Source organism: Chiloscyllium plagiosum, unplaced genomic scaffold (assembly GCF_037043375.1).
Source record: "Chiloscyllium plagiosum isolate Xiang-an unplaced genomic scaffold, Cpla_swu_hap1 HiC_scaffold_21, whole genome shotgun sequence".
Lineage (NCBI taxonomy): Eukaryota > Metazoa > Chordata > Chondrichthyes > Orectolobiformes > Hemiscylliidae > Chiloscyllium > Chiloscyllium plagiosum.
In genome coordinates this window covers 6,353,950-6,368,025 of record NW_028270159.1, presented here as the reverse complement: position 1 = coordinate 6,368,025, position 14,076 = coordinate 6,353,950, and the positions used below count along the sequence as shown (strand labels likewise).

Below are 14,076 nucleotides of genomic sequence, written 5' to 3'. Positions count from 1 at the left end.
AACCAATTCCCAAAAATACTTACTTGGCTTCTGTCTCACTCATGTGAGAGCTCCCTCACACTGACTACTCTTCATTATATTCTATGCATCAGTAGGATATTGATGTGCAATCTTTATTTTTAAAGCTTTTCCCTGTTTTTTTTATCATCCTCTGTTTTCTCCTGTCTTGGTTTAGGCTCCTTGATGGAGTTCATTTCTGTGGTTCCTGGTTTTCTGCTGGTTTAGGCTCCTTGATGGAGTTCATTTCTGTGGTTCCTGGTTTTCTGCTGGTCTCTTGTCTCAATGGAGTATATGAAGGTAAACAGTGAGCTGTTTGGTGGTGCATCCACTTTGTCCATTATCTAAAAAGCATGGCTGCGATCCCAGATCGGACTATCTTACTCTGCGGCTAATTGGTGCACAACAGAGATTGCTTACATGCCTATTTATTGTGCTTAGTTGGGAGAAATTTGCTAATTTTTGAAAATTGGGTGCTTTTCATTGCTGGAACTCCCGGAGGAAGTTGTTTGGCCCACCGTAACTCTGGCTCTTTGAAAGAGCTGCTCGTTAGTCCCATTGCTGGAAATTTGTCCTTTTTTTCAGTTCTATCCAATTCCCTTTTGGAAGTTGCTGTTGAATGTGGTTATTTCAACCATTCAGGCAGCATGTTCTACATTATCAATCTACTTGGCATAGCAAGCATTTCCAGATATAAGTTGTATTAAGCAATGTTTTCATCTCTACCCTGACAAATATGCACCAATCCCAGGTGCCACATTTCGTTCTTCCACTTCCCCATACTAGTCATCCTTTTGATTTTTAATTTCCTGTTATGTAACTAGATTGGGAATGTCCAAAGAAATTTCACATTGAACCCTGAGGACAAGCTGAGAGAAACAACATGCATGTCAGCAGTCTGACCTGGATTCCTTTGGTTGTTGTTATTCATTCATGGGATGTGGGCATCAGCAGCTGGCCAGTGTTTATTGCCTGTGCCAAGTTGCCCATGAGAAGGTGGAGATGAGCTGTACAGGCTATCAGTAAACCCCCAAGGCCAATAGGAAGGAGTTCAGGATTTTGATCCAGTAACACTCAATGGTGATATATTTCTAAGTCAGGATGGTGTGTGGTTTGGAGAGGAACTTGCAGATGGTGTTCCCATGTATCTGCTGCCATTGTCCTTCTCAATGGAAGTGGTCATGGATTTGGAAGGTGCTGCCTAAGGAGCCTTGGTGAATTTCTGCAGTGCCTCTTGAATGTGGTGAGTAAGTTATTAAATCCACCATGTGTCCATGTGGTTTCCATGGTTTAATTGCCTTAACTGAGCATTGCAAAATACTGCTGCTTTACCTATGTAAATATTTTATTAAAGCATTTTCACTGTTTAGAGTTGGTGGGCCTAAAGTTTGCAGATGGACGGCACGGTGGCACACTGCTGCCTCACAGTGCCAGAGACCCGGGTTCAATTCCCGCCTCAGGCGACTGACTGTGTGGAGTTTGCACATTCTCCCCGTGTCTGTGTGGGTTTCCTCCGGGTGCTCCGGTTTCCTCCCACAGTCCAAAAGTGTGCAGGTTAGGTAAATTGGCCATGCGAAATTGCCCGTAGTGTTAGGTGCAGGGGTAAATGTAGGGGAATGGGTCTGGGTGGGTGCACTTCGGCAGATCAGTGTGGACTCGTTGGGCTGAAGGGCCTGTTTCCACACTGTAAGTAATCTTAAAAAAAAATGAGAATAGATGATAGACTGGGTTCTTATTCAAAGAGGATGGGAACGGAGGGTGAGTTTATTTAGGACAGAATCTCTGAATTCTGCAGTTCTTTCTGCTGTGATTTGCAGTCTTGCCAATTGATTTAATTTAAAATTAGACACTTCAAATGAATCAATAACACTTGGCTTACCTACTTTTATAATTGTGCACGAGTGATTTGATTGTTCTATACTCCTTTTCCTAATGCTTTATGCAATGTTTCTTTAGTTTGCAAAGCATAATTGAACAAAAGGTGTTGAAAAGAAAGAAATGTAGAATCATTTCTCTGTTTCTTCTATTCAAGTTTAATGCCTTTTTAAAAAATAGATGTGTGTTTCATAATTGGGATTTTGTTGAATATCTGGTAATTTTATGGACTATTCCACTGTCCGATAGTATCTTAACATTTTATGACTGGACTTAAGTGGCCATTTGAGGCTTTTTGAAAATCTAAGCATCACTCAGCATTTCTGTGAGGCAGTTTGAGAAAAGCTGCAATGTAAGATCCACAGTTTAGGTTAAATCTCTAAGGGCCTATGTGGAAAGAAGAGACTCTTAGAAAAGCAAGAAATTATAACCTTTTAGAAAAAAACCTAAATATTGTACCCTTAGAGGGAAACAAACAGTTCAGTCTCAACTCTGCGATGACAGCTTAGAGTTGTACCTCATGGAAACAGGCCATTCGGTCCAACTAGTCCATGCCGACCATGTTTCCAGACTAAACTAGTCCCACTTGCCTGCATTTGGCCTATATCTCTCCTAGTATTCATGTACTTATCCAAACGTCTTTTAAATGTTTTAACTGCACCTGCATCCACCACTTCCTCTGGTATTTCTTTCCACATCCAAACCATCAAAAAAAATTGCCCCTCATGTCCTTTTTAAATCTTCCTTCTCCCAACTTAAAAATATGTCCTCTAGTTTTGAAATCCCCCAATTTAGAGAAAAGACCCATCCAATTCACCTTATCTTTACCTATGTAAATGTTTTATTAAAGCATTTCCACTGATTAGAGTTGGTGGGGCCTAAAGTTTGCTGATGCGAATAGATGATAGACTAGGTTCTGGTTCAAAAAGAATGGGGACTGAGGGTGAGTTTATTTAGGACAGAGCCCTCTCATGATTTTATAAACCTCTGTAAGGTCACACCTCGACCTCCTGCGCTCCAGGGAAAGAAGTCCCAGCCTATCTAGTCTTTCCTATGAACGCAAACCTTTCATTCCCGGTAGCATCTGGGTAAATCATCTCTGAACTCTCTCCAATTTAATAATATCCATCTTATAGGAGTGCGACCAGAACCGTACACAGTAATCTGGAACAGGCTTCCCCAACATCCTGTGCAACCTCAACATGACATCCCGATTCCAATTCTCAAAGGTCTGAGTAATGAAGGCAAGCATGCTAAACATCATCTTAACTACATGTCTATCCGTGCTGCAGATTCACAGAATTATGTACTTGAACCCTTAGGTCTCTCTGTTTGATATCATTACTCAGGGCCCTACCATTAATTGTATAGATCCTGCTCATCTTTGTTTTACCAAAGAGCAATACCTTACATTTATTCAAATTCAACGCCAGCAGCCACTTCTAAGCCCATTGACCCAATTGATCAAGATCCCTTTGTAATCTTAAATAACCTTCACTGTCGACTATACCACCAATTTTGGTGTCATCCACAAACTTATTAACCATATCTCCTACATTCTTATCATTTACATAAATGACAAAGGAAAGTGTACCCAGTACTGATCCCTGTGGAATACTGCTGATCAGGTGCCTTCAGTCTGAAAAACAACTCTCCTCCACCTATCTCCTAGCATCAAGCCAATTTTGTATCCAATTGCAAGTTTTCCCTGAATTCCTTGCAATCTAACTTTAGTCTACCTAGTGGAACCTTGTCAAAGGCTTTACTAAAGTTCATGTAAACAATGCCTACCACCCTGCCCTCAATGATCTTTTTGGTTACTTCCTCAAAAAACTCAATCAAGTTTGTGAGGCATGATCTTCAAGTTTCTGACCCAATGACTGTTCTCTTCATGATCAATGCTAGATTTGACAGCTAAGTGGGTGCTGAATGTGCCTAGTTGCTTGACATCAGTACTGAACAGAATAAAAATAAACCCAACTGTAGAGTATACTGCTATCCTTGCTAGAAGCCTAGTTACACTTTATGATGATGTATATTTCCCACCCAGTTAGACTGAATAGAGTAGCAGGTTAATGTCCTTTTTAACAGGCGAGGCAAGAGGGTATGTTCCTTATTCCTTCCACCAGTTACCGAGGGTAATGAGGGAGAAAGGATTAGAAGCTATAGGTACCTAGATGGGATCGGTGTGGAGGGATATGAATCAAACAACGGCAAATGGGACTAGTTTAATTGTGAAAGCTGGGAGGTATGGACAGGTTGGGCCAAAGAGTCTGTTTCCATGCTGTAGACCTCTATGATTTTATATTGTCAGAGTGAAATGAAGGGTGGAAAGAAGCTCATGTGGCACTTGGGTGTCATGATACGTTGGGCCAGATGGCCTGTTTTTGTGCTGTGATATCAATATAACATCTTATCACTGATTTTAATGTGTTCTTTGTTTGATACCATTTGAAGTCCATCTTCTCACAACTGAAGCTGTCTCCGGGTCTGAAGAAGGTGCTGTTTGCAACAGCTTTGGGCACAGTAGCCTTGGCCCTCACTGCACACCAGTTGAAGAGGAGAGGACGGAGGAAAAAGCAAGATGCAGAGAAACACAAGGCGTTACAGCTCCCTGCACTGGGCAAGCTTCCATCCTTAAAGAGAGGTAAAAATGTGATGCCACTGTTTTGTTTGTGTTTGTTTAGGTTCTCCACTCCTTTTTAGAATGGTCTGACTCCTAGTGTGGTCTCAAATGCCAGTGGTGTAGGTCAAAGGACTGTTGTTGCTGATCCCAGACGGTGGGGTCAGTGTGATATTGTACTACAGAGACCTGATCTCATCGTCCTGATATTCACACTCCTGTTCCCCTCTGTGAGAATCTCTGATCAATATTTGGTGGGAAACTCATTTTCTTTTCTGAATCCTATGGGTGCTCTGATAAATCTGCTATTTTAGTGGAGACCAGGAATCAAAACTGGAATCTTCCTAGTTTGCATGCTAATGCTGCATGTGCTCCACAGAATACCTTCGGATGTCCACAGGCAGCCCTGAAAAGTTTAAAATGTTGCTACCAATGTTTTAGAGGCAAATAAGTTCTTGATAGGGATATTTTGCCTCTTATTTCAGATACTATGACCAGTTTCCACAAATTTGAACAGTAGCTGACAGTGGTGTCACATTTGGTCCTGGTGTGGGTTAGGTATTTTATCTTAAGCCTTTAAGGTGATCAGCAATGAAATTAACCAAGGCTGCCAACTTTTTTCCACCTTTCCAAACAGTTTTATTATTATTATTAAAATAATAAAAAAATGATTTTTTAAAATTCACAGGCATCGCCTTATGCTAACCCCACACACACTGTCATAATTTCGCAAGCACGCACACATGTTATTGTCCTCACTGACCCTAAAGGGATCCTATCAAATTGTCTGATATCTTTCCTCTTCCTTACAGCAACCCCACCCAGAAGAGTGCAGAGCCCAGGGAGTAAGAGCAATGATACTCTCAGTGCAGTCTCCTCCAGTGTGCTCAGCAGGCGATCTAGCTCGTCCCAAAGTCTAACATCGGTAAGGAGCAATTAAACCATGAGTTCTTTATTGTCTTCCTACATGAGGAAATTCCAGGGCTGTGGGCAAAGAGTGCGGTAGTCAGATTAGTTGGGATTCGGAGGATTGCAGAAGTGCTCCAATGCTGTATGATCCTGCATCAGTATTTAATGTCCAAAACAATCCTCATTTTGCCAGGTGTATGCTGTTATTGACTGCTAACAAAGCAGATTTTTCTCATTACCTGCTCAGCAGGGGAAAAGCTAATTTTACGAAGGGGACTTCTGCGAGTAGATTGGAATTGCAGTTACAGGGTAAAGGATTTATGGAGCATTGGAGGGCATTCGGGGACAACTTAGTTCAGGTGCAGACTAAGAACATTCCTTTGATGATAAAAGGTATACCATCAAAAACTAATGTGCTTTGCATGGCAAAAGAAATAACATGCAAAGTAAAACTGAGAAAGTGGACTAATAGTGCGAGCAAGATTCAGATAACAACACAAAAGGTTTGGAAAATACTGGACAGAGGTAATATGTGGCAAAGAGCAGTAATTAGAGAACAATTAACAAGCGATGAGCCTAAACCATTTAATGAGCATATAAATTGGAGGCAGTTAGCTAGGGAGACACAATCTTCATGTGGAGGTTGAAGGCATGGCTGAAGTATTAAATGTTTTGCATGTATCTTCACAAAGGAAGTGGGTAGTGTGGATGTTATACTGAAAGAGTCATGTGATAATATGATGGAGGAGCAGAAGTAGACTACTCCACCCATTGAATTTGCTCTGCCATTACTCAAGAGTCATTTTTGATCAACACCCCACTCAGCAGCTTAAACTTTCAGTCGCGTCACCATCAGCACACGGGCAGCAATGTGTACCATCTACAAGATCCACTGCAGCTTCTCACCAACTGCCTTCTACAGCCCCTTTTGAAACGTATTACCTCTACTACCTGGTCAAACAAGGGCAGCAAGCATATGGGAACACCAATGTCTGCAAAGTTTGAGAAGATTTGTAGCTCGGGTGCTCGTTGTGGTTCTGTTCGCCGAGCTGGGAATTTGTGTTGCTGACGTTTCGTCCCCTGTCTAGGTGACATCCTCAGTGCTTGGGAGCCTCCTGTGAAGCGCTTCTGTGATCTTTCCTCCGGCATTTGTAGTGGTTTGAATCTGCCGCTTCCGGTTGTCAGTTCCAGCTGTCCGTTGCAGTGGTCGGTATATTGGGTCCAGGTCGATGTGCTTATTGATTGACTCTGTGGATGAGTGCCATGCCTCTCGGAATTCTCTGGCTGTTCTCTGTTTGGCTTGTCCTATAATAGTAGTGTTGTCCCAGTCGAACTCATGTTGCTTGTCATCTGCGTGTGTGGCTACTAAGGATAGCTGGTCGTGTCGTTTCGTGGCTAGTTGGTGTTCTTGGATGCGGATCATTAGCTGTCTTCCTGTTTGACAACGGAACGAGGACATGCCGCAACCCAAAGGACTAGCCACACTACCATACATCAAGAGCATTTCCGAACTGACAGCCAGACTACTGCGACCCCTAGGACTCATAACAGCACACAAACCAACAGCCACTCTCAGACAACATCTCACCAGAACGAAGGACCCGATACCCAGCATGAACAAAACCAATGTAGTGTACAAAATCCCATGCAAGGACTGCACAAAACACTACATAGGACAAACAGGAAGACAGCTAACCATCCGCATCCATGAACACCAACTAGCCACGAAACGACACGACCAGCTATCCTTAGTAGCCACACACGCAGATGACGAGCAACATGAGTTCGACTGGGACAACACTACTATTATAGGACAAGCCAAACAGAGAACAGCCAGAGAATTCCTAGAGGCATGGCACTCATCCACAGATTCAATCAATAAGCACATCGACCTGGACCCAATATACCGACCACTGCAACGGACAGCTGGAACTGACAACCGGAAGCGGCAGAGACAAACCACTAAATGCCGGAGGAAACATCACAGAAGCGCTTCACAGGAGGCACCCAAGCACTGAGGATGTCACCTAGACAGGGGCCGAAACGTCTGCAACACACATTCTCAGCTTGGCGAACAGAACCACAACACCAATGTCTGCACTTCAAAGAAAAAGTGTTTAATTGGCTATAAATACTTTGGCTGTTTGGAGTCCCTGAAGTTAGTTACTACTTTGAAAGCTGTTCTTTTTTTCAGTCTGAGCTGTTTCTTTCTGTTAAATAATTCTCTGAAAGGTGCGACCAGCGAACTCACCAAGTCCAGCAGGTCTGCCAACTGAAACTTGGGAAGCAGGAGCTGTTCAAGAAGAGAATGAACCCACAGAGGATTCCAATGCTGAGAACCTATACATTATTGGTAGGAAGGCTTTCTATATTCTGTGTTCATTATAACTGAATATAATGTGCCCCCACAATATTAATAGTTGCATTTACATAGTGCTCTTAATGTAATAATATGTCCCAAGACACTTTACGGAGTGATATAAGGCAAAAATGCTTAGCCACAGAAGAAGATATTGTGACAGACAGCCAAAATTTGGTTGAAGAAGTGGATTTTAAGGAGTGTATCAAAGGAAGAAGTAGAAATGATTAGGGAAGGTTTCCAGAGCTTAGGGTCCAGGTGCCTCAGTCTATGATTTTGTACGGACAAGTGATTAATATTGAGTTTTCAAGAGTCCAGAATTAGAGGATCACAGAGATCAAAGAGGCTGAGGGTAAATGGTTATGGAATCAGGAAGGGAGAGGCCGTGGATGAGAATTTTAATGTTTATAAGGGGACCAAAATGTCAGTTTTTCAGCTCTGATCTGACCAATGCCTTGTACAGTTTGAGCAAGATTTCCCAACTTTTATATTCCATTCTTTTGGAAATAGAGACCGACATTCCATTTGCCTTCCTATTACCTGCTTTTTCTGATTCATATGATTGAAGAGCTATCTGATTTAGTCTCCTTTTCACTGCTGTTTTACTATAGACCCTACAAAATCCCCCTCGTATTTATTGTAAGAAGGACAGATCCGACGTCTCTTGTGTTTTAACACAAACTGATGTCCCTCATCCTTGACACCATTCTAGGAAATCACCTCTGCAACCTCTTTAAAAACCTTGGGGATATACTTCCTAAACTGCTGTTCTCAGAATTGGAAACATATGTAACCCTGCTAAGATTTTTTTATTGTTGATTTTCTGAAGGATTCATGAACTAATAGTTAGTTCAGTTAATTACAAAGAGAATAAAAAATTAAGAGTCTTAAAGTAGCAGTCTGTTTAGAACACGTTATAGTGTCAGATCAGATGAACTGTTCTCTTAATTTGATCTTGATCAGCTTGGGAAGTAGGTGCTCCTCTCTGGATGGTGGAATGGTTGAATTAATTATTGTCCCTCTTGTGCTGACCATTGTCTCTGATTATACTGACAAATGTTAAGGAGCAGATATGTTGAACATTAAGCCTTAATTTTCAATGGTAATACTAGTCTTTTATTTTAGGGTTCCTGAGTTTTTCATTTGTAAAATAATGGGCTTTAATATAGGATAGTGATTGATTATAAATCAGTATCCTATATTAAGGACCCTTTATTTTACAAATGAAACACTTGGGAGCCCTAAAATTCCCAATAGTGTATTCAGGCAAAACTTCTCTACCCTGATATTGGTGAGAAATTGTAATTCACATCCATAAGGTGAATGATATAGATGCTCTTAAATAAAAGTTGGGCAAATGCAAGGAAGAGAGGAATAGATGGCTAAAGTGATGAGGTGAGGTGATGAAGGGTGAAATAATGATAAATGCCAGAATGTACCTATTGAGCTGATTGGTCCTTTTTCTCACCCATACCTTCTGTATAATTCGGTGTAACTGTATTTTAATGATCAGGGATGGAGCTGTTTGAAGAAGCTTTGCAAAAGTGGGAACTTGCCCTTACCAAACGGAAGAGGAGTAGTTCGGAAACAGAAAGAAAGAATTGTCTGATGAACCTGGGAGCGAGTGGCGCACTTGGGGACGGCTGTGAGGTACACCACATAGAGCTGTTAACTCTGCAGAACAGTAATACCTTCCTGTGGTTGTACAGATGTCTGAGTAGCGGTTGTGAGGTGGCTTCATTGGTTTGTGGTGAGGAGCCAAAATATTTTGCCTGCTTTGCCTAAGTGATCATGTAACTGCAGCATACGTGTTTCTGTGTGGCACTGAAATCAGAAATAAAGCTGACTCTTAATGCCACTCCTCAAACTGGCTACTCTGGTTTAGACAAGTGCTTGGCGTATACATTCTGAGTTTAATGTGCTTCTGTGTTAGGGCTTGTGGGTGTTTGGCATAGTGTCCTGGAGAAATAACTACGGAGGGAGGTGATGGACAAGTGGTATCATTGCTGAGACTCTGGGAATGTCTGGAGATCTGGATTCAAGTCCTGCCAGGCCAGCTGGTGGAATTTGCAGTCAACAAAAATGTAAAATTAAGAGGCTACTGCTGACCATGAATCTATTGTCAATTGTTGGAAGAACTCATCTGTTTTGGGGGAGGAAACAACCATCCTTACCTGGTCTGGCCTCCATGTGACTCCAGAGCCACAGCAATGTAGTTGACTCTTAACTACCCTCTGGGCAATTAGGGTTGGGCAATAAATGCTGGCTTAGCCACTGAAGCCTTCATCCTGTAAATGAATTAAAATGAAAGGAGGTGAGTTGAGTGTTCATTCGCCAGGGGATTTAACAATAACCTTTCTGTTGATGAGAAATAGATGTCAGACTCTCAATGCAGTCTGTTCGGTGATATGCCCTGGATTATTCAGCGGGAAGAAAGAGAAAAGTTGATTTTTGAGCCCTGACTATGTTCCTCCCTTCCATCCTCTTAACTCAGTTCACTGAAGCCTGTTGTCATACCTTACCACCAACTTGGTTGAAATCACAAAGGGACTTCTGGTCTGTGACTCAGTGGGAAACCTACAAGGTTGGGTGAGCTGAACCTGCCACTTGCTCAGCCTTTGTTGTTAGTAAGTCCCACTGGGAACGACTGTAGGAGCCTCTGTGCCAAAATATGACTCCCTGTAGACTTTGTTACAAAGGTTCATTTAGAAGGGTAGAAAGGAACATGAGTTGAAGTTGAAATTAACAAAATGTAAATGGTTGAACAGGCACCAAGAAACAAGGAGTTTTCACAGAAGCTGGAAGCCCTCCTGAATCGAGCATACCGGCTACAGGAAGAGTTTGGGGAAACGGTACCTTCTAATAGTGTACTAGCTGATTTTGGTAAGTGTGAGTTCTTTAACTGGGAAGAAATAGATTGGATAATTACTGATTTTCAACATGACTTACACAGTATTGTTGCACAGAAGAAACCTCTTTATTTTGTTATTGCCCAGAGTGTGTTGGGGCTCTGGCCCTTCCATATGCAGAGGATTCTGGACGATATTATCTTGATGATGATGTCAGTGTGACGTCTGAAGATTCATTCTTTTCAGCAGCAGAGGTGAGCTTTCAGTATCTGCTGTCAAGTTGAGTTTTTAAGATGCTGCGTTGAATTTATACTGAGTATGCTACATCCTGTTTTTGGATCAATCTCTTCTTCAGATCTGTACAGTCTTTGTAGCACTGAAGGCCATTTGACCCGTTGCATCCAGCATGGCCACCCCCCTCTTGTCCTTTTTTACCTTCCATCTTCCTGAAATTGTTTGCCTAGTTTTGTGAGATGATACACAGGTACCTAGTTGCACTCATCTCTTCCCCGGATGGTTGATTTTCATGAGGTTGTCCAGACATTTGTGCATTGCTTAAATTGTGAACCATCACATTTGAGTCAAATGCCCTTTTACCCCATTGCCCCAATATATATGCCTATCTTATGATCAGGAATGTGTTAACTCTTATCCAACCTGAAGTCAGGGATGTTGACTGTATCGTGTCTGAACACTGATAGTGGCAATAGTTTCCCTGACCACTGGTTACAGCAAATTGTTATTTATGTTCAAGAGCTTTACACTGGCTCTGAATCTCCCCTAAGAGCTATGATGGCTGACTGACTGGTGCAATCCAGGATGATAGCAGAATATCAGCCAGATGGTCCCTTTTAAAACAATACCAGGTCATTGCATGAGTTTGGGATCCTTCCATAATGTCACCATCTATAACTCACTGATTTCACCAGATTTAATATTTGCAATGTAATGTCACTTTGGCATGCTTGAGGAAAACTGTATCTCAGCAGTTTTTATGTCATCTATTTCGATCATGTTTACTGAATGTAATTGACTGTTTAATTTCTGGCCATTCCGTGCCCATCAACCAACATTCAACCAGTCTGCTTTGACAGTTTGATCGTGGCTTTGTGAACTTGCAACCTTTGATACACTCCTGCAATGATCGGATCAGTCAGAAAATCTTTTTCTCCTCTAACACCATGTTCAGAAATTTGTAATGGTACCATTTCCGCAAACCAGCAAGAGATTTTATTCACTGAATGGAAAGACAAGCCAGCACTAGCTTTTCTGTTCATATTGCAAGGTGCTAGGTGCATGCGATAACATCAGACATAGGAGCAGGTGTGGGCCATTTGGTCCATAAAGGTCTGTCTGTCATTCGATTCGATTATGGCTGATCTGATAATTCACAACTGCACTTTCCTCCCTCATCCCCTTCAACCTAAATTCCCTTAACGGTTAGGAAATCTTGTTTCAAACACCCAGGTTTTAGAATTTGTAGCAAAGGTTTACAGTGCGATGTAACTGAAATTATATATTGAAAAAGACCTGGATTGTTTCTCTCATGTAAATCTCAAAATCTTTTTTAAAAGTTACATTCTCGAGTGCGCTTTAACAATTGGTATCATGTTGGCCCAGATAAGGTATTGAAGGTGTTAACTCCCTGTGACACTGTCTGTGCCGCAATGGTCAGACTGATTCTAATCTAAAAAAACAGATTTACAGAATCTTACATGGATTCATGCAGTTTTTGAGCAAAGTAAAATGTAATTCTGCAAGTACAAATTCATCCCACAAACTTTGTATGTGTGCCGACATGACATGAATTGTTAAAGTGCACTTGAGAATGTAACTTTTCAAAAAAGTTTTGTGATTTACATATGAAAGAAACAATCCTGGTCTTTTTCAATATATAATTTCAGTTACATCACACTGTAAACTTTTTTGCTATAAGTTCTGTGTCGTACAATCGTTATTCTCCACAAACACCTGAGGAAGGAGCAGCGCTACAAAGGCTAGTGCTTCCAAACAAACCTGTTGGACTATAACCTGGTGTTGTGTGATTTTTAACTTTGCACATCCCAGTCGAACACCGGCATCTCCAAATCAGGAAATCTTGTCTCAGCCTTGAGCATACTAATCAATCCAACAGTAAAAAGTTTCATAGATTCACCACCCTCAAAGAAAACATCCTCCCCTCACCTCTGTCTTTAATGGGTCCCCCTCTTCCCTTTGGTCCTGGAGCGTCCTACAAAGGGAAAGACTGCTCCACACCTAAGTTATGTAATAGAGTTGACAGTTCTTTTCTAACAGATGAAAATGTAAACGGTAGCCTTGGCTCACCCTCTGGTGGACAGTGTGTAGAAGAGCAGTAGAATTCTGCCTTGTGTTTAAGTCTGATTTTCTGGTTGGTTTATCTCCGTGCTATTTGGGGAACCATGCAAATTGCCTTACCAGTTTGTATACATTACAGCAGTACTTTGTTGTCTATGATGTATTAAGAGATGTTCTGTGCCTGTAAATGGGGTGATTGAGATGCTCCCTGCATTGCCTTGCTGTGTGTAGGTCGATTGCACGCTTGCCTACATAGCAACAGAAGTCTTTAGGTACATGTTGAACTTTTCATTGATTTGTTTTTATAAATCTCATGAGAAATTTGAGAAAAAACATTTTTTATACAAATGACTGAGATGAATGTAAGGTAGTTACATCTGAGGAAAAAGAGAAGAAGAGAAAGAGGATATGGTGAAGAGAGAGCAGTGGATAATTTATTTTAGATTTAGATTTTATTCTCCTGTGTTCTCAAGTACGGTGAAAAGTGCGTAATGGCGCCACACAAGGTACCATCTGAGGTACCATAGGGAGAAGTCCAGAGTCTGGGCCTAGGTGGTCCAAGGGACAATCAATGGTGTAGTGATGAAGATTGGCATGTCCAGAATTGGAGGGAGGCAGAGGTCTTTGAGGGTTGTAAAACAAAAGAAGGTTACAGATCTGTGGCAAAATTTGAAAACAAAGGTGAGAATTTGAAAGTGCTGCTAGACGTTAAACCAGTATAGTAATCACTGGCAATGATTGGTGAATGGGGCGTGATATGAATTAAGATACAAGGCAGCAGAGTCTGTGGTTTTGCAGTGAGTGCAAAGTGAGAGGCTGGCCAGGGGAGTCATAATGGTAAAGTCTGGAGGTAACTGTCATCCTCCAGTTAGCCCTCTGACCACAGGTTGAACCTGACACCCTCTCATCTAGTTGAGTGCAAGTGTTAGCTAATGAGGCCTTTGAGGGAGTTTATAGGGACCTTCCAACGAGAAGTTAAACTGCTTAAAATAGATTCAGCAGCTGTAAGCAGAGTGTGAGAAAGGCCAGTTCCCCTTCTGCATTTCGGTCTGCCAGAAGCTTCCAGGTCAGATTCAAATTACGATGTTTCAGATTCCGCTGATCAGCACTGGACATAGAAGGACATGTGGAAGAAGAGGAATGTTGAC

At 41.7% G+C, this 14,076-nt stretch overlaps 1 protein-coding gene across 9 annotated transcripts in view; it reads left to right on the top strand.

Moving 5' to 3' along the window:
• miga2 (mitoguardin 2) overlaps positions 1-14,076 on the top strand; it is a 47,871-nt gene that overhangs the window by 17,759 nt on the left and 16,036 nt on the right. For 6 of the 9 annotated variants that reach the window (XM_087998170.1, XM_043720616.2, XM_087998169.1 and 3 more), the window contains 6 exons: positions 4,330-4,519; positions 5,308-5,420; positions 7,637-7,757; positions 9,277-9,413; positions 10,532-10,646; positions 10,760-10,866. In XM_087998170.1, the coding sequence (XP_087854296.1) occupies positions 4,330-4,519; positions 5,308-5,420; positions 7,637-7,757; positions 9,277-9,413; positions 10,532-10,646; positions 10,760-10,866 (783 nt within the window). Of the gene's footprint in view, positions 1-3,008; positions 3,117-4,329; positions 4,520-5,307; positions 5,421-7,636; positions 7,758-9,276; positions 9,414-10,531; positions 10,647-10,759; positions 10,867-14,076 lie in introns of those variants that run through there. The other 3 variants (XM_087998174.1, XM_087998173.1, XM_043720624.2) reach the window with 2 other exon arrangements.